Below are 26,883 nucleotides of genomic sequence, written 5' to 3'. Positions count from 1 at the left end.
GGATGTCCGTCGCCACTTACGAATGGAGGGGATGTGTGGATGAGATGGAATGGAAATGGATGCGAGGGCGACGACGACGATTCGGGTTGGGGGAGGACGAGGTGTCGGCGTGGGCAGGGCCTTTACGTACCGAATCGATCGCCGGCATGGGTTTGAGGAGATGATATTCGGATGGAAGCAAACGGCTTAAAAAAATAGTAATTGCGATCGAATTGCGGGGAAATGGGAAACTGTTATGTTTTTAGTCGGCGGCAAATTGTAGCAAAAAATGAAAGAATGGAAACGCACCATGGATTGATAAGAGAGGGGACGTGCGGACGTGGGGAGGACGGAGAGATAGAAGGAGTGTTCACCGTGGGCGGACCAATAATTGCTACCGAAAGATATATTGCCACGGCTGAAATGAAGCAGCAATCAAAGCGCTTGGAAGTCGAGGTTATTGCAGTGTTACACATCCTATTAATAACGAAACTCTCTCGCGCGCGCGTGAACTCAGCCACCTCGATTAAGTGGGGCACGTATTAAATGTAACGCGCATAGCTATGTATATGTGCGTGTATTTATGTGTGTGTGTGTATGTATGTATGTGTGTGTGTATATATATATATATATATATATATATATATATATATATACACACACACACACACACACACACATTCAAACACGAAATCCCGCCAAACGGTGAACAAATACTCATTTATATAGAAACAGATATAAGGAAAAGGGATAGGAACACACATAAAGGACGTGATCTGCTTGATTCCGCCTTCCCCACCTCTCCTGTGTTCGTCCTTTATGTGTGTTCCTATCCCTCTTCCTTATATCTGTTTCTATATAAATCAGTGTATGTGTATATATATATATATATATATATATATATATATATGTGTGTGTATGCGCATATATATATGTATATGCGCATATATATATATATATATATATATATATATATATGCGCATATATATCTGTGTGTGTGTATATATATATATATATATATCTATATATATATATATATATATACACACACACATATATATGCGCACACTTACACATGAATAGTGCATGGAATAGGAAATACGATTGATCTTTCAAGTCGAATGACCGATAGGTAATAGTTTCTGAATTGAGTGGGCGTAATTGAGTGATAAAAATATTTTAAAGGGTCGGCCTATTAAACATGTGCTACATAAAAGTAATTTAGACATTAATTGCTAAATCTTGTTGAGTTAGTTTAAAGTGTGGTTAAATATCGTTAATTGGATACTACGACTTATGATGAAAAGTTGTGATTAAACATCTGGTAGTATTGTGTTAAGAAAATCTAACGGTAGGATTATTACCTTACTCTTAATACTCTTGAGTACCCGTTCATGACTAGTACACAATCACTTCTTAATAGTCTATTCTGTCGTGGTAGTACTCTCTTAATATATTGCTTTTTCGCAATTTTTTTTCCTTTTTGCCATGGAACACGCTTCGTGATGTTATTTTGTTGCTTGTAGAGCAAATGTGAATATACCTTACGCATATCTTGTCGTTCATTCCATAGCATTACTGAACTTCTTTTACATACTCTCAACGAAACATATGTAAGTGCATATAGTTTATGTCGATGACTAGCAGTAATCAAAGAAAGTAAAGTTCATGTCCATGTAATTGTGATTCTTATTCTGATCCAGATATAATTAGGATGAGGTTTCGCTGAATCACTTCATCTCTCTCAGCCCGTTGGTCCACTCCCTTCAATTGAGTTCTAATTGTAGCATAAGATACGAAAGTAATTTTTACGTAATTAGTCCGTCGGGCATATAAAGCGTAATCAAAGCACTTTTATAACTTATGAAAGTAATGCTTAGGACCGAATCAAACCCTTATAACAGTACATATTTAATTATGTACCTCATTGTCACGAAATCAAGATTATTTATATTTTTCTTTACTTCTTGTCTGGACCCTTTGCGGCTTTTTAGCCTTCAATTTTTCGTTGATAATAGGTTTAGTAGCATAGCGACTCTCTGAAATTCATTCCCACTGAGTCCGATTATTTTTCTTGTGAGTACTTATGAAGCGACACTATGGTATGCTACTTGAAAATGATGACCTTTTCCACTTGAAGGTATTAATGAACCAAGCAATTATCTCGGAGTTATAATTTCTCTTTTGAGTCGGGAACGCTTAGTATGTAATTAAAACTCCGATAATATGCCACACATATTGCCTATTCTCACGAAAATCGTCGTAGATTGACGTTAATTCCCGCTAAACTAGGTCAATTGGCATGCAGATAGAGTTAAATGGGACTTAGGAAACAAAATTATAGTGTTTACTCTCGCTTCTTACATCATTTTCAAATTATCAGGTGTGCTGCAGACAGATATTTCTTCTTTCAAATGACTCGAACGTGAAGGGAAGTTTCAAATACATTATGATAATCTTAACATGGAATAGTTCAACCAACCCAAAGTTCCTCTTTTCATTATATTTCAGTTTCGCGATGGCTGAAAATCTCACGGAATATTTTTCGCAAAAGAAACTTTTTGAAACTCTTGCTTAGTATTCTACCCTTGCCTGTGTTATGGTGTACAATGCCAGAGGGAATTTTCTTTGTCAATCGATTGAATGATTATTGAAAGTCACATTAGGTCCAAGATCAAAGGAGAAAGGCATTTGAAGTTTTCGTAGTTAATATTTTGTCTGTGAATCTTAAAGTGAATTTTTTTATGAAGCTTGCCTTCGTCTTCCACGAAAGTTTATCCCAGTTAAGTATCGAAAAAATTCTCTTCAGTGGTTGGCAAATATAACACCATTTCATTTTTTAAAAAGAAGCATCTTGATATGAATGGCGTCAATTCTTTGAATAACAGTAAGAACTTTGGTGGTGCTAAATATATTTTTTTAACTCTGTGAGAGTTGTGAAAAAAATTAGCATTATTTGCTTCGTTTGGTCAAAAAGTATTCGAGTCACGTTTCATCGCATTTCCCTTTCTCGAGGTGGCATGGGAGTAAATTTTCTGACCAATTTTAACTGATAATTGGTTAAGAGAGGGAACAATAAGGCAGCTACCAAGTTAACACCGCTGCCACGTAAGATTCCTAGAGTCGGAACAAAGTTTCCCTTTAATTATTCATTAATTACGACAACGTGTGCCAATAACAGTGAGAAGAGTAAGGACTGAATCATGTAATCGTTGGTTATTCAACTTTCTAGCATGCATTGTAAGACTTTGGTTCCTAAGGGAAACGAAAGTTTCCATCATTATTGTTTAACGTGGCTTATTTGGGGCAATAAGACCTTATATCTGACAAAACTTCATAAGGATAAAATTAACAGAGTCAGACGTAACTTTGTAGAAGTTTTTGACGACCAGGTTGAAAAAGACATTAATAATTTTCCACATTTTCTTCAGTAGCAGGAGAACGTAACTTTCTTCAATTTCTCACACTTATGTTTAAAGTACGTATGTATGCTGCATAGGTATAGGTATCTTGCAGTGTAAATGAAATGCGCCCTGCCCCTACTTAATTAAGTCGTGGAAAATTACCGAGTTCCTTTTTATTGCGGAGCTCATAAAGACGATGACTTGCCGCCTAGCTTGCGCTGTTTGTGGCGTGCAGAATGCATAATGTTTCAGTTGTTATTTTCTGTGTATTTTAATATTTGCATTTGAACATTCTCATATCAGAGTGATTTATTTTTGGGTTGTATGTTGTAATTTTATTAAAAACGGAAAACTTTATTTTCATCCGAAATGTATCGCGACTTCAACCGTTTTCTTTCAGGTTTACTTGGTTGTATGGATATCTTGATCGGGTCGTTCATGTTTTCATTTCAGTGTTTTATGTAAAAATTCCAAATGATTACCATCAAAATTATGAACGCTTCCATACTCTTACACAGTTTCCCTATTTTGTTTTCTTGGTTAGCGTGTTTATCCTTTCTTTCAATTATTTCTGCTGTTTTGGGATTTTGTTCTTCTTTGATATATAGGCGCCTTAAGGCAATTAATTTTTAAGAGCAGCTAAAATGTCATTATAAGTACCGAATTATTCCAGGTATCGACTCGTAAATAATGAGTATCATTACAAAGAAATATAATACACCTCAAGTCCGAGTAAATTATCTTAAAATCTTATCATAAAGTAGAAACTTAAGAGTCACATATAAAAGTTGTTTCATCGGGCTTCATGGTTTCACTTGTTCTGACAGTTGCTAAATGTTTTTCAAAATTGTATATGATATTTTTTGTTAAACTATTGTTCACGTGATACTGTTGTATTGACCAAATAGATGGTGTTATTTGATTTTTTTGGCCATGCTGTTATACCTGTATATTTGGTTCGTTAGTTTGCTATTCGGACGTTGAGTAGACCTCACATACCGCGACGAAATAAATCTATCATATCCAATCGATTGATAGTTTTTATTATTACCGGTAATCTACCGCTTAAGGCAGCTTTCGGATGCACACCAGCTACCGAACGATACCGTGACAATTCTGTTGTCTATCCTAACGAGTACAACCCAACCTCCTATTCTTCAACTCCATATTCTTCCTTGCTTGATACCTATGTCCATCAAATAATAGTAGTTGCTCTAAAAGGAATAGTTTTAGGGTGAGTTGTATATTTTAAAAGGGCATAACTTTTTTATAATCGTAAATTGAATGTTTTTGTTTAAATTTTATGAAAATATAGAACAAACGCGTGATTAAAATTTCAACATTGTCATATGTATAATATATCATAATATTTTGTATTCGCATCACATTGGCAAGTTTTTCTTTCTAGTGAATAAAGATGATTGGATAAAGATGAATCATTTTGGTTTGGTACCGCTCTAATGATTTATAAGTTTTTAAATTATAATGATTGGCATTTTTTATTATCATCTATTTAAAAAGTCGTTCTACCGTCTTTGTTTGAGCTTCGAGGTAAAATTACCGTTAAAAATGTATGGTTTTGTCTTTTCCACAAATAACCTAGGAGAACTGAAATGGGTTTTAATTCTGTCGTGTGGAACATTTCTAAAAATAAGAAGAGTTCCTTAACGTTCGTCCTAATCATAAATAATTTTGGTTTATGTATCTCTGAGTTCGAACGAACATATTGCATCATTAAAAAAATATTTTGCTTAACATAAAATGGTTTTTAACACGTTTATGGTTCATTATTCTGTGATTTATCTCCCATTTGTCTGCTTCTGACTTTTACCTTCCGAAGAGTTACTTATCTTGATTACTACGCCTTTAAATTCCAGTACGTAAAAAGGTAGTTTAAATGCTAAAGAGTCTTAATAAAAGTGAAATGAGCAACTCCTGTAGCTATAGCTTTCAACTTAAGAGCCATTTTATATGCTTTAAAAATGTAAATTTTCTTATTTCACCTCTATTTTACTATGCACACCAATTTGTGCCAGTGAACTGAGCACAATGCCTAATCCAGCACTGCATTCAGCTTCCATTGGATAGTTTCTCGTGATTTACTGCATAAGCTGTTGTCATCAAACATACGATTGCTCAAGCACTGGCTTTGTACTATGCGAGATGAATAGGCACTTGATTACGGGTAAGCAACATTCGTTTTATTACGTAGGGTGAGATCAATCGGGGTCCGCATCAGAATATTTCATAAGATGATAGGGGAAACATCCCAGAATGTTCCATTCCATGTTTGGAAATACTCTGCATGCCAATCAAACGGGATTTAGAGCAGCTGAAATATTTTTCCGGTCCCGGGAATCGAATCCGATTCATCAGTCTGAGAAACCGTAACCAGCCAAGCCCCGATTCGTCAGTTCTGATTTTGCTTCCTCTCTATGTCCTTGTTATGTAAACTGTATCAAGGGACACTCGACATGTATTTGCGATTGAAGATTATCTGGGGCCGTAAAATGAATCACCCATGTTTCCCCTTTTTCCGCGTTTTAGGCCTAGTACGCGTCATGTCTTGATGACGAAACATACGTGTCTTCATGGCCTCATAAATTCCAGCACTACCGATATTAACATTCGATAACCTTCAAGATGTGTGGAGAGAATCTTAATGCTATAGTATATTGAAGCTGCATTGGGCATATCTCCGTTGTATTATATGAACGTGGAAAAATCACTGCGGAGATAACCAACTTTTCTTCATGAGCCAAATTGATGGTCTTGGGTGCAGCCATCCAACAGCATTAGTTCTATTTCATTGATAAAACTGTTCTCTGAATTCAACCAAAGCCCTGTTTATGCTCATTTTGTAAGGGTCCTATATTGTATAATTTCCATTCCCCAGTATTAAAATATTTTAATGTGTCTTTACCGACAGAAAAAGTCGAAATTTAATTTTATCTTTTGTTTATATGCGAGAAAATTTTATATGTATACATTTATAGTAAGGAGCAAATAATTTCATATTTATGGACATTTTCTAAGTTTATAATTTAAGAAAACAATTAATAAAAACAGTTTAATAACTTGCCATATCAAATTTTAGATGTAATCTGAGCTAATTGCTTATTTTCTCTACTTCATAGTGGCAAGCCCTCCTGACACAACCCACACAAAAGATGATTCTGCCGCGGTCGTGCGAAGTGGCGGGGAGGGTGCTGAAAATGGACAATTACCACCGGGTGAGTATTTTAGGACCAAGATACTGCCTTTTAATTAATATGACTTCCCTCTTTATTTTCCTTCCCGAAATTTCAATTGGCATAAAGAACTTTATAGATTTAAATTCGCCACAATAAGCTTCCTAAACACAAAACACATTGGAAAAATTTTGAAGACATTGTAAGTTTTAAAGTAATAATTGTGTAATTGTTGTAATATGCTAGGTTGTAATATGTTGTAATATGATCCTAATTCATTAAGAACCTGGGTCTCTCCGGCTGAAAGCTGAATGTTCTACGCAATAACCAGCCACACAGTCTCGCCGGAAACGCAAAAGTTTGAATACTTAAAACTCCATGCATGTACTTCAACTGTTGGTTTCATCACTTAAAATGCTCCTTCCAAATTAATATTATAGTATTATTGTTAGCTAAATAAAATAAATGAAATGACACATGTGGAATTTTAGCAGTCTCTACCTTTTGTAGTTACTGTTCGTTAAAATGAATTAAAATTGATTCCAGCAGAATTGATTCCACCAGTTAATCTAGTTTTAATGATATCTACATGGCATGGATCATATTTCTGTTAAAATCATAAATGAAAGAGTGAAATATTAACATCTATTTATAAATAGAAATGGCATTACTTACGTAGCGTTATTTTAAATATTCCCCACTTTTATTTTTCTTTCCTAAAAAAATACCTTCATATTGCAAGGTTCGTTGTTTAATTTATATTCTAAAAAATCTAAGATATCGAAGTCAGAAAAATTATTACTTGAACCAGCGAAGATTTAAGAAGGATGGAACGAATATATGAAGGAACACTATGGTAAACACATTAGGTCAGCAAATTTGGACATAGAAAAAAAATGTCCCCACGAAACTACCGAACGATTAGGGAAAATGTGGAGAAGTAATTCGTAGCATTTATGAGGGAAGACTTGGTCTGATCAATATGAATTCCTATCCCAAGAAAAGGGAAATGTAGCATATGTTAGGAGTACAGAACAATAAGTTTCATTTCGCATGCAGCTTAAGTGATTCTCAAAATCATCAATTAGAGGATAAAGAGCAGGTTAAATGCATGCTTAGGGGATGGCCAGTTTGGGTTCAGGAAGGGGATAGGTACGCATAATGCCATAGCAGTAATGAGGTCGCTAATAGAGAGGAGCATAGAATACAACTAGGTTGTATTTGTCTGTTTCATAGATTTCGAAAAGGTGTTTGATTGAGAGAGTTTGATAAAATTAATTCACACATTCCTGAAAATATGAGTAGAATGGAGGGATAGGAGACTTATCCGTCGCCTTTACACGTCACAGACTACTCAGGTGCGAGTGGTAGACGGAGAGCCCGGATGGACTATGTTGGGAAGAGGAGTAAGAGTGGGGTGTCCATAGTAATCTGTGCTGTTCAACGTATATGTGAAGGAAATGTGAGAGAGGTATGGGAAGACCTGGAATAAGAATGGAAGTTGGTGGAGAATTTATGAAATCAGATTTGAGGATAATCAAGCTTTATTTAGCCAGCCAGCCAAGGGTTTTCAAGCAGAGATGAGCGCATTGGGAAGTCAGTGCGATGGGTTTGTGATGAGAATAAACCGCCTTGGTTGTTTGATTTTAAATGAGAAAATGTTTATACCGTCCATTTTTATTGTCGTCCGTGGTCAAAAATGTTGCAGGTGCATTGTTGTTTTTGCCTTCGCAAGATGCAAGCAACATTTTTCAAATGATAAAACTGAATGAAATTTAGAAACTTTAAATAAACATGGAATAAAAGTTTCACTTTAAATAATCATAAGGAAACAATAAGCATGAGCTCCTCTATAAATAAATGTTTTCCTATCTCTTTCTCCCACCATGGAAACGTGTGTCTTTTGACATCACTTTCTATATTTTCCATCGATTTAATATGATATGTTAAGGCAGAAGCTTTCGCAGAGAGTAAACATTCATTCAAGTGCTGAATAAAGAAACTGAAGAAAAAAAGAAAAAAATAAAGAAAAATATCTCTTTTCTTTCCTGCGAAAAAATGAATTGGCGTAATTCAAGTTGTAGCATTTCAGGCAGCGGTATACATCCCACGCATCTTTGTGTGAAATATCGTAGGATGATTGCAGTTTGTATGCAGTAGTCTAAATTCTTAAAACGTCCATATTTTTAAATTTCTTGTGTACTATGGTATGTACGCATTTAGGCGACTATCTTGTGCGATTTCATTCCCATGTCGTTTTTAAAATCTCCAAAAAAGTGATCTTAGCGTGTGACCGTTGTTAAGGCCACAGTCTCGTTTGAAATTGACACGAACCTTGGCGATTTGACGACAAAAATTGGCCATGATCCTAGTCTTAAATACGTTTCTTTAAGTGGTGAAATTCATTTTTATTAAAATGATTCAGCGTTTTTATATAAATGATTAAACGTTTTTATCTTAATGATTCAGAGTTTCATTTTATGTCACTGCCGATAGTTATCGCCAGTGCTTGTTGATTATGGAAGGAAACTACTCAGCCGCTAAACAGTATCAATAAGGAAGACTTCTCAAGTGAATCTTCTATAATTAAAAGGCGTAATATAGTTATTCCACAACACCGCGCAATTAAGGCAATTATCCATCCGCCGTCCCCTATGTCAATCTTGTCAGAAACCTCAAGGGGAGAATTTTCAGGACTCTCTCAAATTCGGAGCGGCAAATGCGGGGAGGGTAGATCATGAAGACAAAACGTTCTGTCAAAACGCCTCCGTGAGGTCTATTCCACCGAGACTGCCAAATATGTAGGCATAAGCAGAACATATGGTGAACGGGGACAAGATTAGTTTCGGAAAAAAATCATTCGTCATCTTTTCTTGCTCCAACCTGGGAATAGCAGAGAAGATCTGGGAATAAATAACAATACAAGGAACATCAGTGGACATTGTGACCTTAGCATCAGCCCCACGGGACGCACGTTTTCGAAATAAAAAATCCTCTCCCGATCAAATCTCCATTCGACCCACATCTTCATTCTTTTTTATTTCTTCACAGCCGTAGGTCAACCGAAGATTACGTGAAAAAGCCATCTCAGTACTGGGGTTTCCGTTCCCGTCGAAAAAAGTGCCTGCCTGTGGTCACGAAGCGTACGGGGCTCTAAGATAATGATGCAAAATTCCCATGAAAAACGTTACATATACCATAAAAACAGAATGTGTGCAAAGTTTGAGCTTCCAGGATTCCCATAACGGTTGGAATAGCTTTTCATTTCCACGATGTATTAAAGTTACTGCAAATGTCCTCCTTCTGAATAAATAAATCATTAAAAATGGAATTTAAATCTCAAGGAGTAACATTTACAAAAGTTAGAATAAGTTACATTCTTCGTTCATGGGCATTTGGATGGTTTTAACTAGAGTGGACTATCGCGAGAAAAAGAATTATTCAATTGCAATTTCATGTAGTCTGTTAGATCTAAATATGTGAGTCAATTGTATTGTAAACTATTGCTATACACGGTAGAAATTGCTTGTTCTTGTCGGCATATGTAAATGAAATTTCATGAGGAGCGAATATTGAGTGATATTTATGCCCAGGGTGTTCACCGGGAGTTTCCTGTGCGTTTGAAAGGGTGGAAATCACACCCAAACATTGAATGTAAAGGGTGGAAGACAGTGAGAGCTTTCGCGGGAAAGAATTTGCAACGTTACACTACCTCAAGTGCAATATAAATCAAATCTTTTCAAAATAACCTCATCAATACTGCAACACGCCCGGTGCACTGACTAGTACTTGAGTATTCCTTCCTCAGCCTGAAATGGAAGAATACATTGGGCTCTCATTTAGTCTGAAGGTGTCGCGCTCATTTCAGAAGCAGTGATGTTACATTTGTTTAAGTAGGAGGCGCTGAATTTTGGTTGTAGCCTGTCCGCAGAAACCTATGCTGTATTCAACCTCTGGACGTTATGACACGGCACTAGAGTATCTTTTGAATTACCACTTTGCGCTGAGGGAAGTGACAATAATGTGCTCAGCGCATGGGCGCCTTTCTTCGCACATCCTCGGCATCATTAGCCATTCCCCGCATAGATTTCCGCAGTCTCCCCGCATAGCTACGAGGATCGAATTCCCCGGCTTCTCCTGACTCAGACGCTCTCGGTATAATTCGTCATGTATTCTCGACCGCTTTCGAGAACGTAACACCCCAAGAGAGAAACCAAGGTGTCTAGTCATGTGACGGCGCCATCTCCAAGTGGTACGATAATACTAAAAGCATTGGTCACATCAATAAATATCTGAGTGATTTAAGGATGAATTGTCAATAGTTGTTCACGGTTGGTTATTATGAATCTGTATTTAGAATTTAAAAAATATTTAATAGATATTCATTATTTTGAAGTTCAATAAAAATATATCCTTTTTTAATTATAATAACACATTAGTATGTTTGTGCGGTCGATAATAACAAATATGCGCTCAGAATGATTGAACTTTTTTGCAAAGTAATGCAAAAATGATTCAATTTCAAAATTCAGTGAAAATATGCATTTATTCAGTGGTATAATATTCTGACGTGTAAATTACATATACATACGTATGATAAACATTAACATGCATATGTATATTTCATAATCATCGGGTGGCAGTTTCACTATACTCCATCTCACTCGCTGTCACGGTAGCTAGTGCATGCGACGCTAATTTTCTGCTGTCGATAGTTAGATGCGTTTTTGCATTTAATTTTAATTTTTTTGCAAATCGTTAATTTACAAGATATTAAGAAACTTGTTTTTCGAGGAACACGAAAACTAAAGTTTATTTGACCCATTAATAAACAGATGCACGAAAATAAGATCGCGAATGCATAAATGTCGGACAAAGTCACGTGTACCATTTAACCAATATCACGTGATGTTGAAGAAGGAATAAGGTTTTCTTAACACATGTTCGATTATGGTGCTCTACCTTATGTATGCTCCATAAAAACTCAACTCTTCTTTTTATCAAGAAATACCTATATATTCACCGTAAAATTGGTGGCTTCTGCAAACTATTTTCAAACGAATTGCTAAGAATTGGCGCGCCAAAATGAAAATACAAACATATTTATTTCTTCGGCGTATGTTCTGCTACGATTGTCTTTTGAAAAATCCAAATAACTGTAAAACTTCAAGTTTGGCACGGATATTAGTAAACTAAGCTATTGCTGCGAGAGAACTCCAAATGACTGCTCTTGCAAGACGCGCTCTTTCACAATACTTTGTACGAGCAGGTGCGTATTTATCTACCGACCTTCAGTGTCTTAATGTGCTTTGACCCTCCCTGGTGCTATTTCTTTATTTACGCTAGTATGCGTTTTAAATTTCCCTCCATTACCAATGCTTTCAGTATTACCGTACGTCACTCTCTGGGGTGTTTGGGGCATTGACACCTTCTTTTCGCCAGTACTGACCTGATAGATACTGAACTGAATGAATTCACAGGAGTACATCATACAGTAATGAATTCGTGCCGTGGGTAAGTATTTTAAAATTTCCATGCCGAAAAACTAAATTTCATAGGTTTAATACAGTATTACATTGAATAAATTGTAAAGGTGGGTTTGGAAAGATGATGCACCTTTTTAGAATCTGAAATTGTATTGTTCAATGGATTTGGATGGTCTTTGCGTTGTTTCAGTGTGTTTTATCATTGTCTGACGTGATTTATTTTCGATTTGTCCGGATACAATAACCCAAAAGATCGTTTTGTTCGGAGATGAAGGGCGAACCGGCGAAATAGTAAGCACAAGTTCTCTCGATGTTAAAATCGGAGCATTTTTTAAATAAATTATCATTAAACTTTTAGGCTACAGTAGAAACCTTTCGAAAATTTAAAAGGCGTAGTAGGAAAAATTAAATTTAGCTAACAAGAATATGTTTAGTGAGGTAAAGGATATTATTATTATTGTTATTATTATATAAATCTCATTCATTCTCAAGAATCTGAAATTGTATTGTTCAATGGATTTGGATGGTCTTTGCGTTGTTTCAGTGTGTTTTATCATTGTCTGACGTGATTTATTTTCGATTTGTCCGGATACAATAACCCAAAAGATCGTTTTGTTCGGAGATGAAGGGCGAACCGGCGAAATAGTAAGCACAAGTTCTCTCGATGTTAAAATCGGAGCATTTTTTAAATAAATTATCATTAAACTTTTAGGCCACAGTAGAAACCTTTCGAAAATTTAAAAGGCGTAGTAGGAAAAATTAAATTTAGCTAACAAGAATATGTTTAGTGAGGTAAAGGATATTATTATTATTGTTATTATTATATAAATCTCATTGCAATTAGGCAATTGCCCTGGTAGCAACGGTCAAGTCTGGTCAAACGTTACTCTTACAATGCGCATGCACACATACACAAGAAGAATAGATACGAGACAAAATACAATGACACTTTTTGATACCAAACGCGCCTTTACCATCACAAAGGGGCTAGGTTCACACAATGCGTACATCTTCCATCGCTACACTTCGTCCATATGTAAAATCGGAAGTAACAATAGTTTATTGAAGCAATCCTAAGGCGGCCTCATAAACACCACGAGCTTAGGCTGACAATATTGCTCACGTCTTTTCGTCGCCCACGCCGCGAAGGAGCCCCGAACTTTCTCAGTAGTTTGAGTCCATCAGTTATCAAGTGGTAAAGGTAAATTAACCTGAGTGAGAGAGGGTTGCATGCACCTGATGTTGACCCTGAAGCGTTGACTTGTGTTATAAAAATAATGATTAAGAAGCGTGAATAAACTAAATTTAATATGTTTTATAATTTGGATCGTTCGTGATGTTCTTCCACTATATCACGCCTAAGAATATTAGTTTTATCTTGTCTTACTTGGTTTATTTATTTGTACTATGTTCCACCTCTCGGTGCCTTCTCTTTTCTAATGTTCCTTCTATTTTTAAGCTCAAAACATAGTATTCGTTCAAATCAATTCTTTCCTTACTGTCCGTCATGTTGTCTTTTTCTCTTGTACGCTTCCACATAATTCTTCATGCATTATTTTATCCATCCAGTTCATCTTAAGCTCCTGCTTCCAGTAGTTCTTCCCTGGTATACTTTTCCAATGATTCATGTGTCTGAACCATGGAGTACGGCCCTTTCGCGAATTTCTTGTTTGATTCTTATATTCGCATATCTTTAGAACGTAGAAATGAAGCGTATTCTGCACGATTAAAATCTTTTTAAATTGAGTTATTCTCCACTAGATAACCGTCCTGCTCCTTCTAACCAATGCTATGCTATTTTTGAGTCAGGTTAAAGATTCTACTCTTAATGCTCGTAATGGGAAGCCTTAAGAGATATTGGAGCATTGGATCTTATTAATGTGAAGTTAAATGACAACACAAATAAATATCAGGTTGTTTTTATGGGCAAATTGATCTGACGTATTGGAATTTCCGTTTACAGTTGGTCATTACGATGCTCTTTGCTAAATAACGAGAGCGTATAGTCTACAGCATTTTAAACGAAGACTATACCATCAAGAAAATATTTCGTCAATACAATCATATCCAGAGAACGTTAAACTAAGTCATTTGAAAAAATGTGCCCTCGGAATTCTATTGCTTATTGTTGAATTTATGTTTTCCCTGGAAAAGTAGGATTGTATGTGTCTCTTAAGTTTGAAGCAAGAGTTAATCTTAAACTGAAATACTTATTCAGTACATGAAAATCGTCTTAGTCACTTGGAGATACTCGTGCACGATTTTCCGAGAAACTACTTTCACTTAAGTGCTAGTCTTTATTCATGGGAATCACTTTGGGCGTTTGGAGGCAGTATAATTTGCGATTTTCCAGGAAACAATTCTCTCCAAAGAATTTCACACCCGCTTGCGCATCCAATTACGCCGGTGTTGGCTCTTTATCATGTCTCCCTCTAATGCGGAACATTTTGATGCGGATGGGTGAGGACATTGGATTCATTCCGCTTATTGCTTCATTCCGTTAGAGCTGCGATTTGCGCAGTATTTCATTATAAAATACACTCAGCCTTTCAGTTGTGACCTATTATCGAATTTCACGCGTTCACTCATAGTAGTCTCTTTAATACAGGAAATGTTTCATGATTGCGTGGCACAGTAATTGGACATTTGGAAGTCTAGTCATAGCTATTCATTGCTAGTAATAGCAATAAATGAGTGTCATTTGTTGAAGCATCGATCGTTTTTGAGCCTACTTCCTTTGTAGTCAAAGAAGAACGGTGTCAGTATTCCACAAAACCTTAAGAGATTTTGCACAGCATTTTTTGTAAAAATTAAATGCCGCCAAATATTTTAATGTTTCACCATGAATTCATGTCTTTATTTAGATTACCATGGATAGAACTGTCTCTATCTTGGAGCAGAAGTTTCATTCACTTCAATTTTGCAATTCTTGACGTCTGGTAGCGCTCACGAAAGCTCTTTACAGTAATGAACGGACCAAGTCCGTGAATCGCTGCGTTGCATGCAATACAGTACATTTCTACTTTTCAAAGCTTTCGTTGTGTCCCTGAGAAGATAGAATTAAGCACTTAAATTGATTGAATTGTATTTTCATATTTTAAGAGGCGATCGGACGTAGGAAAGTTTAAATTCTGACCAATACGAAGCACAAAATTAAATTTTGAAAAAAGAATCCACCGACATCTAAAGCGTCTCCACTTACATCAGTAGTACATCATAGTCAAATCACTAGGTTATCAATTATGTCTTAACTATGACAGCTAGAGCCACGGGAATTTAAAATCGACAGTTTGGGACTCTTGATTATTAAAAATTGATCTATCTTCTTGGTATTAATTAAAATCAGCGTTCAAGATGAATTCTCATTCGATTATGGGAGAATTAAATTTAAGAGCTTATTTATGCATCTTAAAGGTCATAATATTTTATTATATTGTATTACATTACATTACATTATATTACATTATATATACCTGTACGTTATGCTAAGATAATTCAGACCTCAGTTTCAACTAATGGTATCCTTGTAAACTACTTAGATATCCTATTTAAAACGAAAATCTGATTGATGTTGGTATAATTTCAATTAAAACATTTTCTAAGTGTTTTCAAATAGCTCATTGAAATAGTCCTTGCCAACTAAAACACTAGTTGGGCCGATGAACGTTTGTCAAAAGCATTGCTTGACTTTATTCTCTATGGACTGATATGCTGCAAAAGTTAATAAGGTGTGTGCATGTCGTGAAACCATCGAAATGCTATGATAGTTACTCTAAAATGGCACCATTGATTAGGTATTAAAATACTTGATAAGTCCACGTCAAATTTCACATATTTGAAACGAGCCGGGTATCATCTTACGAAGCCATGTTCTAGGCTTCTTTATTAACCGAAGTTCGGGCCATCTCAATAAATTCCATGCGGAATAACCGATTTTTTAAATATTTATGGCGAATAACCTCCAATAAAATACGGCGGAAACTATTTTCACATCAGCATGAGCTAATTGATTGGTGTAATGTAAGCAGGAGCGGGACTCACTTAAATACTTTGTCGTTTCAAGTTTTCAGACAAGGCACAGATGAAGTATTTGGAGAGTAGGGATAGATTAAGTTCGATTACTAAGCCTGCTATGCTAATGCATGAACTGCTGGTCATCATGAAATATTATCGTGGATATGGGAGAAAAATGCATTAAAAATTCTTTTACTTGTGAGCTAATCGAAGTTTTTATGTAAAATCAAATCAGTAAAACTGCATGCATAATATGGAAGAATAGGCTCAAAAACACATCGGAGGAAGAGCATAAACCTTGGTTGCTGTTCACCCAAATGTGAATGAGATCGACAGAAAATTCATGCGTGACGTATACTTTGTCTGATTTCACATTGAAAGCCGTATTTAATACATCTTTCCTATTGGTCTTGTAAAAGCTGTTTTATAATAACCTGAGAAATGCGACAAACATCCTTTTAATTATGATAATTTAATCAAAGAATGGGAAATTTAGTCATGAAAAAATGCTCAAAATATTACTGCAAGGGTAATATAACGAGGGCGCTCAATTAAAAGTAATCAAAAATATTTTATTCGCATAAGTAACGGTGCAAAAATTTAATTTTATGATATGTCATTTAATGTTGAATGTCTGGTTGTTTTTTTTCGCTAGGAAAGGGAAAGAAATTTATCGTTGCTAAGTTTGTCGGTCAGACAACCCACTCTAAACGGTAGAATACCAATAATTTTGTTATATTGTTAGCTTAATGGGATATATTTAGTGCATAGCGAGTTATATTGATTTAACCCAGGTATTGCGTCAACGCAAGCCTTTGCGAGTTGACACATGTTCTCTTTGCCTTCGTCCGCATCTGATGATAAAAATCGCTTCCCACGAAGGTGTTTGTTCACATTGGGGGACAGGAAAAAGTTGCATGAGGCTAGGTTTGGACTAGAAAGATGAGTAAAACTCCTCACAAAGATTTTTTCAAGGTTACCGAGTTTTCGGGGTCGGTTTCGCGGAACCCACTGCTCACAATCACGTCTCATGTGCATATATTCCGTTACCAAGGTTTGGTTTGCACCAAATTAAATTGTCGATATTGTTGATAGTTTTTCCAATGTTTTTCGACTATCTTCTCTCACAACTGCAGCTGTGGTATCAAGGATTACTTCAGTAAGTGTAGTGACTGGAAATCTTGGTCCACCCACCCTTGAAATGTTTGTCTATCCTGTTTAAATATTTTTAACCACCTCTTTGTTGAGCTATAGCAAAGAGCAGACTCTTCATAAACCTCTAGTAACATTTCATAGGTCTTGGATAAAGACTCGTTCGGGAAAAAAATAAAATGTCAGTGTAGCGTGTTGCTCGTCTCTCGTTACTAACTTTGTTGTCGTAGGCGAACTGAACTTGTTACAACTTAAAATGGCTACCGCTGAAGTAATCCTTAATTTAAATTGATGAAACTTGCTTTACATATACATTTAGCTGGTAATACATAACAGAAATGAATTTATGCAAACTAATACTGCGAAAAAAATGTATCATCATCTTTGTTGAACTTCCCTCGTAGAAATTTTGATTCCGGGAAAGCTATTGAATTTTTATTGCCGAAATAATAAAGATTGGATCTCATGAATTACAATAATTCCCGTAAGAGTGATCTCAATTCAACAAAATTTGCAGTTTTTGTGATTTGTGTGTGCCACGCATACATGTATACATTCTATGATATAGATAGCTCGGGCGCCTGATGATGAGTTAGAGATATAAAGGACTCATAGGAATTAATTCAAATTTTATTTTGAAGTGTGCTGCATTCGACACCAGATTGCCCGAATGTATTAGGGATGCATATTCCAAGTCGATTGAAGAGCTGATATTTTAATAATTCGTCGATGCGGCAATGCAGTTGACAGTTTCTCTAGTTAAATATCTAATCTAAATTTTTGGCATTGGGAATCCTAAAAAAAAACATCTAGTTGCTGTTGCATGCATATGAATAATCTTTAGAGTAGGTATTTCAACTTGATGAAATTAGTTTAATCTATGGAGAAGAAACTGCATGTTTTATATTCTGACACGTGCTCGTAATGTGTGCATTCAACTCTTTATCAGCCTTCACGTTACTTTCTTCAACTTGAGCACTCCATACGTTATGTATTTTTGTAATGCTGCCTAAATTTCTACGCTGAAGGAACTGGTTTATTTTAATTAATTACTTTGTTAATGGTATTAACACTTCAGGCAGTCTTTAGGTCCTAACAGATGAAAATAGTGTTAAACTTCCTTCAATATATATTATGCACTAATTAAAAAAATATATACCTGCTCAAATTCTGTCCATAAAATACTTGAAAACGGCCCCAAACTCAAATTTTATATAATTCTTTTTTTTTCAGTCCTAAAACTGTATCCGAATAAAATTTGCTAATACGTAGTTTCTTTGTAAAACAGTACAAAACACTCGTTAAAACTTCCGAATCATTATTTGGGTTCCTTTACATCTGCTAAAAATTTTGTATCAAAAAGGAGTGCTTATGCCACTGTCATAATTAATATTTTATGAAATAATTGCCTAGCACTTTCACGGGAAATTGGGAGGTTTTTAACTTGTTAAGGAGTTATGCTGAAATATAGTGCACTCTTGTGATTGTCTTGCTGGGTAATGCATCTTTGGAAATTTTATTTTCGGTTGAGCTTCGCGAAGCATTGATAACATATTGTTATAGGGTCCCAGTAAATGCAAAATTTGTAAAAGTTCTAATAAATACGTGGTTTTATCGCCTATAATGCTGGAAAACGCAATTTTATGGTTGGGGTGATTTCTTGTTTTTTGCAGACCCCGATTAAGGCCGTGTGGGAAGAATCAAGTTTTCCATCTAGCAGCTCGCTACTAAGTGATGACTCAAATGCGTAAATTTATTGAATTCTTATGGAAATTGTTTGAGAAGTTGTACTATTAAAAGACATGCGAAGTTATTTTTTTGCATAAATTCCAATCATTTCTCGCAGAAACCAAATAAAAACCGAGTGCGGCGTGAAGGTGACCGAACAACTTCGCAGCGCGTATTGCCAACAGGGCGGTAATAGGTGACAGCATCGCGCAAAAATGGGTGGAAACTGGAATAAAGACATCACGGCAGGTTTATTAGCAAGTGGATACTTGTCTTTACAGCAGGAATAATAACCCCCTCCAAGTCGCCGTATGCCATTTCTCAAGAGTCTGATCGCGTGAAGGAGAGCCTGAAGAGAAGTCTCATGCCCTCCGGGTGGGTGTTTTCCCGAAAGAAAAATTGAACGGGACCGATGCTCTATAAAACCAAGTGTAGAATAGCCATCAAGTAGCTTAGAATATAGTATGAGATTCACTTGGGAAAAGTTTTTTTTGTAAAGCATTGAAGATTCCATGTTGATCGTATTGCCTTATTGGTTACAACTTTATGGTAATTGCTAAAGAAAAAGTGTCATTACGAAGCTTGGAGAACTGGCTTGGGATTAGAGATCAATCAAATATGGTACAAACTTATGTGGGCGAATCGGTCAGTGAATGTAAATTAAAGAAGTAGATAGCGGAATTGATAATGTATGGTTTCCACCATCTACTGCTTAAATTAATTGCTCAAGTCATCCCAAAACAGTTTCGGTGGTCCGAGGTCTACCAATTATTTTGAGTGACGTGTTGTTTTTTTAGATATTGAGATATTCATAAGCCAAATGGGTAGAATCAAATTAAAATTAATTTTAAACAAATTATAAATTAGCACTGTTTAGGTTATTTTTTAACTATATCAGAAAATTTTGCGGTTAGCATATACTCGGCCTGATTTTCCCAAGAAAGCTTACGGCAATCTAAAATGTGGGGTTTTCCCACCATTTTAATAGCAGAAATCCCTCCCCGGTCTTCCATCTTCATTCTGGCCGACGGACGTTCAAACGTTCGGCATGGATATACAGGTAGTCATCGAACAGGCAAATTGAAGGCCTACTATACCCAAGTCGAACTTTGAAAAGCTAGCCGGAGTGGAGGCCTTAATCCGATGGTAGAACCGAGCGGAATGTATGCATATCCCACGGTATCATCGGATTCTGATATCTGTGGCTCTCAAAGTTGGCACTGAGTTGGAAAGTATAAAATGCGAATATTTGACCAAGCCCTCAAAATTTCATTGGCATAAGTTCATATGTGGCGCTTTTACATTGCTTTCAATTTAACAACGAGCTCCCCTCAAATTTGCTATCATCCATTTTTCCGAGCATTTGAAATTTTAAAACCACTTTGTTTCACCATTCGCATCAAAAGGTTCATGAAAAGTTCTCGTTGTTGTTATTGGGTAATTCTGCCAAACAAAGGTATTCTAGAGTTGATCGTTCCTTTCAGCACACAGGAATCTCAGATACCGGGGGAACGATTGAAGTGATCTGAAGGGGTAATGTGACTATCAGCATGTCATATGATTATCAAAGTATCATTAAAACTTTTTTGCTTGTATCATCCGTATTATTTTGCCAGAGAAACCTGTAAGTAATTAACTCTTTTCTTATCACGATCTTTTCAGATAATAGTGTCTGATAAATTTCTCTTCGGCAGTTCAGAGTAACAAAACTATTATGACCTTTAAATAAATTAGGACTCCCTTTAACCGCGAGTTAAAAGGCATTGGAATTTCATTACAAATCACTTTTACGACTTTCTTAATAATGATATCGAAGTCAAGAGCGTCAACAATATCGCTATTTGCATCAATGGTGATGAAAACGAATATGTTTAAGTCGTTCTTGGCCAGTTGCAGTTCCCAGATAACAAACCCTTTGCATTTTAAGGATTCTAGAATGATCTCGTAGGGGAAATTGAGTGAATGGAGTTTGTACGAAGTTCGAGTTTTGTTGTCAGTAGGATATATTAAATTTTAACATACGTTAAATTTTTGTGATCCTCTACAAAATCCGTCGAATACAGGGCCTGTCCCAAAAATCAGTAGAATAAATTCGGGCAAAAATGTATTGTAGATCAAAGTACAAATGACTAAAATTCTTCAAAATAGCACCCTTATACATTTCCACACCGATGCCAGCGCCTCTGCCAGCCGCGGTAGACTTCCTGGAAGGTGTCGACGGGGACCTCGTTCGGGCAACTCGTGACAACCTCTTTAATAATATATAGCATTAAAAAATGGTTGCCTTCCATGCTCCTTTTTATTCTTAAAATACAAATAAGTCCGGTATTGCCACACCAGGTCGGTAGGTCGCTTTCATAGCGTTCCAAGAGATCACGAGAGATTGCCACACGAGCATCCTTCTGATTTTCCGACAGCACCTTGGTGATCATGGCGAAATCTTCCGTATGAATGAAATGCACTATAGTTATTGGAGTATTTCACTCTTTTGCTAACATTCTGGCCCTCGGGTATTGATCGGAATTGAGCATGTCTCTCACTTTTTGCACATTTTCGTCGCTCTGTGTCCTTGTCGGACTTTCAGGACGTTCTTCGTCTTCAGCCTCCCGGAACATCTTTTGGCTGCATAAAACCATTCTTTGGGATGTTTCTTCAATTTTGTAAGCATCTTTAACCATGGTCCTGACCCAAGAATCCAATTTTCCGTGCTAATACAAAATGTAGTCGCGTATCGTTGCTCCATTGGACGTGGCATCGTGTATTCGTGACGCGACAACGTGGAACAAAGGTCCAGTCTAGAAGCGATGCGTGTACTGTAACGGCCCGCAGACAACCGAAACGGGTTTGTGTTGCTTCCCCAAGAACTTTCACCACCCTTTCCCGCCACAAATCGCACCACTCTAGCGGTCCACGTGGGCGGTAAAAATCATTCTACTTATTTTTTGGGATAGACCCTGTGTATTGAAAGAGTATTGAAGAGGCCTGAAAGTTAACTTAAAAATAAATGATACGTTATCAGTTCTAATGCGGTTCTCGTGGCATTTTATTTGATGTCAAAATCGCCTTTTTCTATTAAGTACGTATAATTTACTTAAATTATTTCTATCCAATAAATCTACATTTCGCTATAATTGTCCATCGTTAGTTACTTTCCTTAGGTCTTTCGTGATTGAAAGGCCGAACAAATCCATTGAAATTTTTCCAAATGAAACTGTAAAAATCACTTGCAACGAATGTGAAGCCAGTCACCGAATTTATCTTTAGGAAAAGAAATGAAAATGATGGTTTTTATGAAGTTGTCCAAAGCGTGGCAAACATTATTCGGTCTAGCTCAGTTTTAGCGAAAGTGTTAAAAATTGTAAACAAAGGCGTTGTATGAAATGGAACAATGGTACTTCATATACTTAATTTATTAAGAAATGTAATAAATTCCAAAACCAATAAGTTTCACGCTCCGATGTCTCTTGTGCTGGAAAATTACAGTTATTTGCATGAATGCATGCAGGCTAAAAACTGCGTTCATGGCTTTTTGGCCTTTTTGAATTTCTGAATACCAATTGCATTAACTTTATGCCTCTCCTTTCCTATTCCATTTTATTTCTTTAATGTGGAAAAAAATTGTATCCTCCGGTCAAGGCATTGAAGTTATCTCTGTTAGATGAATGCTTCTCAGGCATCGCCGTATAAACCTTGTTCAAACATGACGGGAAGAGAAAGGAAGCAAAGCTAAAATTATACGATATGAGGCGCACCGCAGAGAGAAAACTCATGTGCGGACCTCTTTATTTGCCGTGAGCATATGCAAGAAATAAGGAAGGCCGTTGTTTTCACAGGCCGTGGGATGGCACAACTCTCGGTCAAAGTACTTGAGGCTATGGGAGCTGAGCTAGAGGTTAAGTCATTAATTCATTTGTCAAGTGGTTCCAGTGTGCGTCTGCTTTTTCAAAAAGGCTTTCATTAATTAATCAGCTGCCTGCTCTCATGCGGCATGACTGCTTGCGCGACGTACACTTCACACGGTTAAAAATCGGCTTGCCTGCCTGATTTACCGTATTTTTTCTGTGAGGGTTGATGTGCTTGACTGTATGCAACTAATTGGTAGTTTTACTTTCTTTCTGTAGCGTCATTAATATTTCCTTCCTGCACTCTTTTAAAAAAATGTAATGGGAGAAATGATACCTTCGTCCTCCGTGAGCCGGTGGATTCTTTTTATGGCTCCAAAGCGATACACGTCTGATTAAAGTTCCTCGGAATATGTGTGAAATAGATGCAGTAAACTATTCTGAGCAACGATAACTACGCGTGATAAGAATGAAGGCAATGCGAGGACTGGTTTTACATCAGGTACTTCCCCATTTCGATTGCTCAGTTTTATTGAAATGAAATGATATTTCTTTCTTTTGAATGAAATAGGTCGAGCAAGCCCATTATAAACAAAAGAGCAGAGGTGAGGTTTAAGGAAAATGCGCAATTTTCCCAACAATTTATCCATGAACAACTTTTTTGTAGATTTTATGAATTTAATATGCGATCAGCATCTTTCCAAAAGTCTTGGCTATAGAAATGGGTTACATTTTTGCATTGAAGCAATATTTAGGTATCTTGGTAACAAATATCTAGTCGTGAGATACCAGGAAAGGGTGTTAACAAGCCATAGATTATCTGATTATTTAACAGGTTTAGTGATCGTTTCACACTTTGTTTTTCACTGTCACCTTTCCTGTCGTTTTCTTCATTCCACGTAGTACCATCTCCCTTCTTAGATCATTTAGCGTCTTGATTCTTCTCTCCTTCCACTTTATCCTCAATAACGTTTAAGGTACAAGTAAACCGTGTGTAAAAGAGCTGTCAACCACTGAATTGTCTTAAACGTTCGTTTTTACATTTCCGAGTGTTAGGTCTTTATCTTAACGTGATCTCTGTTCAACCCTACTTCACCATGCTCTTCTAGAATCTTTCCAATCTTAACAGCTCGTAGCACCAACCAACCAACCATTTAATTCAGTCATGTTCCTTCTTACCACTTCATCTTTCTTCCTGAATCCTCCCTGCCTAATATTTTATTTTAAGCCTCAGTTTAAGACCGTGTAAAGTTGTAACTTTAAGGGGTTAAATCTTTTTAAACGGTACAATCTTATCTGAACCTAATATTTGTACTCATCTTAATGTTTCATAAGTGCTACCCATAATGAGAAAGGTTAATGAAAGAGTAATTAATCTTCATTTTAAATTTTATGGGATCCAAAAAAGTAGGTCCAAATTATGTGGCCCATTGAAATATCGTGAAGGTTTTTGTTCGCTGACAATTTTAATTCCACGCCAAACGGAATGTTAAGGTCATCAGGCTTACATAGTAAGGTCAATTGTTAAGGTCATAAGGTCGGTACGTGAGTAAACAAAAAACAAATAACTATGAAATGCACACAAGATGTGGTAGAGTAAGGGAAACCTAAGACTTTGTGTTAATCAAAACATGGTGGAAGCAAAATAACTTCTGCTCTTTTGAAACATAATCTTCTTCTGGAACGAGGCCACAAGAAATTAGCTCCTGCAATTCAACTAGGAGGCAATCCCGGTAAAGTATTACGGAGAGGAAATTGTCCCAACCGGTAATATCTCCCAGAGAGGTCTACTGAGCGGAAGGCAAAAAATAAGTAGATGAATTAGTTCAGAGAAAGGGCAATGGGATTGTTAAAGAGCGAATGGGATCCTGGGAGTTACGTGGATAATGAATGATCAAGCTGGGATCGGACTTTCTGGAAGTCAGCAAACTAAAAAGATTAAGTGAATATTTTTTGAATTGAGATAAGTGAAATGACGGTCTCTGCTGTGAGTTTAGCTTGCTCTGTTGGACACGGAATTCCCCAACCGCTGGAGTTAACGCTGCGGATGAGGAAGTCAAGTCCAAGGGAGAGAGCCCCGTGGGTGGACGCCGTGAATGCATGTAACCCGCGCTGCGTAAATGTTGAGCAAGCCGCGTGTATTAGCCACCCAGCAGTTGACATTGCTCACGCTTCGACTGTGTAACCCTATACTCTCATCATTAAATTAAATGATTGAAATTACTTTCCAGAATGAATAGGTGGAATGAATATCAAACATGTTAAAACTAACCTCATTTCCCTTTGGTGGACCGCTTATTAAATCGTTGAAAGAAATGCATATTCCTTCTGCTGCAGTGTAGTACATTGTCCTGTTGCAAAGTTGTTTACGCATGTCCATTCCTTGAAAACATCCGTAATTCAGAAGGTTATCCATCTATCGACCGATCACGATAATGTAGAATGTACTATATTCAATCTTGCATCGGAATATGTCAATCATCATTTATAATGGCACTTCCATTTTGATTAACTTTATTCGAAGTTCCTTTTCCTTTGTCCTAGTATAACTTATGAGTTTAATTTCATGCAGAGTGCTTCTTCAACGTGTATTGATGATTTTTCTTATGGTGGAAAAAGTGGAAATTCATATATCCCTGGGATATGGTACTAATATTTTATCAAATCTGGAAATGCTTTGTTGCAGCCTCTCAAATCGCTTTTTTTAGGCCGTCTTAATACTGTCGGCAATTTCATGTTTTTATGTCACTTTTTTCATGCATAAGTGGAGCCTATTTCCATATAAATAGTAAATAAATAATATACATGAAATAACGGCAATAACATTTTTGAAAATAATTATGAAGTACAGCAACGATATATAATTATCATTAATTTTTAAACCCAAATCATGCTTGGCATAGATTTATTTGTACGCACCAGACAAGCTCTTTTTTCATCGTTATTGTATACCTGTTTTTGCATTCACTTGAAAAGCATGCAGGATGTGTCCATGCGACTGCAATGTGAGTCGTATATCTTCATGTACCAATGCCCGGTGCGAATATTTTTCTCTCTCTAGCAAAATAAATTCAATCCAACTCAATTCATTCCTTCACGTGTCTTTTTTTTAATCAATGCCCTAAAGGTTTTGTCATTAGAGATTGCGGGGCACGTTTTTCACTGCAAAGAGCCGCTCCCTCGCATGCCGAGATGAAAAGGGCGGAGGAAGGGGAAGAGCCTCTGCCCGCCCTCATTAACGCTCCCGATCGCATCCTCTCTCCCGCAGGAGCACCCCCAGGGGCGCAGGGGTCGTTCACCATCCTCCGCCGCGGGACGAGGAAGGGCAGAGGCGAGCCCGCCTCCGCCGCGCCGACCGCCTCTTCGTCGGGGGTGCAGCCGGTCCCCCCGCCTCCGTCCGCCTCCGCTCCCCGGGTTCCCCCGCCGCACGCGCCGCCCCTCTCGAGAGCCGGGGCCGTGGGGGAGCGGCTGGCGGAGGAGGAGGAGGAGAGGCGGGTGGAGGGTGGTGAGGGCGGGGAGAACGTCGGAAGCGGCAGCCGGGGGGATATGGTGCTGCTGAGGACCGAGGAGTTGCCATCCGTGGACTCCCCAGAGGCATGCGACAAGGCCGCCATCCAGTGAGTAATGCGACCCCCTCATGCCCGCTCCCCTCTCTCTCTCTTCTCTCCCTCCGCCTCCCCCTATTCCCACCCGCTCCCTATCCTCGTATTTCGAATAAAATTTTTAATAAAATAAACATCTCCCAATGTCCCCAAAAAAATTGGCTCTTTGGCCAAGTCCCCGAATTCCCATTTTAATCTTCCCCTCTGTATTGTTGTTGTTTCCATCCCGTCTGTGTTTGTGATTGTGCAATCCATTTGCACGCACAGAAATAGTCCATCCTTCCGACATCTGTTGAATACAAAGACCGTGGAATTTTCTGTAGTTAATCGAACCGTGAAAAACCCTTGGTTTTCGTTAAAACTTGTATCGCTTGAGATTTCATCCGATCTTCGAGTGAGTGTAAATGGTTAGCTCGAGGTAGAGCTTTAAAAAAATGCAAATATTTGGTAAAATGTAAAATATTGTATGTTTTCCATCGCTGTA

The 26,883-nt window shown here is 37.1% G+C and overlaps 1 protein-coding gene across 6 annotated transcripts in view; it reads left to right on the top strand.

Moving 5' to 3' along the window:
- Nucleotides 1–26,883, top strand: part of LOC139694330 (dual specificity calcium/calmodulin-dependent 3',5'-cyclic nucleotide phosphodiesterase 1A-like) — a 580,826-nt gene that overhangs the window by 471,576 nt on the left and 82,367 nt on the right. For all 6 annotated transcript variants that reach the window (XM_071592827.1, XM_071592822.1, XM_071592825.1 and 3 more), the window contains 2 exons: nucleotides 6,522–6,617; nucleotides 26,066–26,414. In XM_071592827.1, coding sequence (XP_071448928.1) covers nucleotides 6,522–6,617; nucleotides 26,066–26,414 — 445 coding nt within the window. The remainder of the gene's footprint in view (nucleotides 1–6,521; nucleotides 6,618–26,065; nucleotides 26,415–26,883) is intronic.

The sequence above is a fragment of the Hetaerina americana genome, unplaced genomic scaffold (assembly GCF_022747635.1).
Source record: "Hetaerina americana unplaced genomic scaffold, ioHetAmer1.1.p SCAF_5, whole genome shotgun sequence".
NCBI lineage: Eukaryota > Metazoa > Arthropoda > Insecta > Odonata > Calopterygidae > Hetaerina > Hetaerina americana.
Note: the sequence above shows the minus strand (reverse complement) of the source record. Positions and strands in the feature narration are given on the sequence as shown.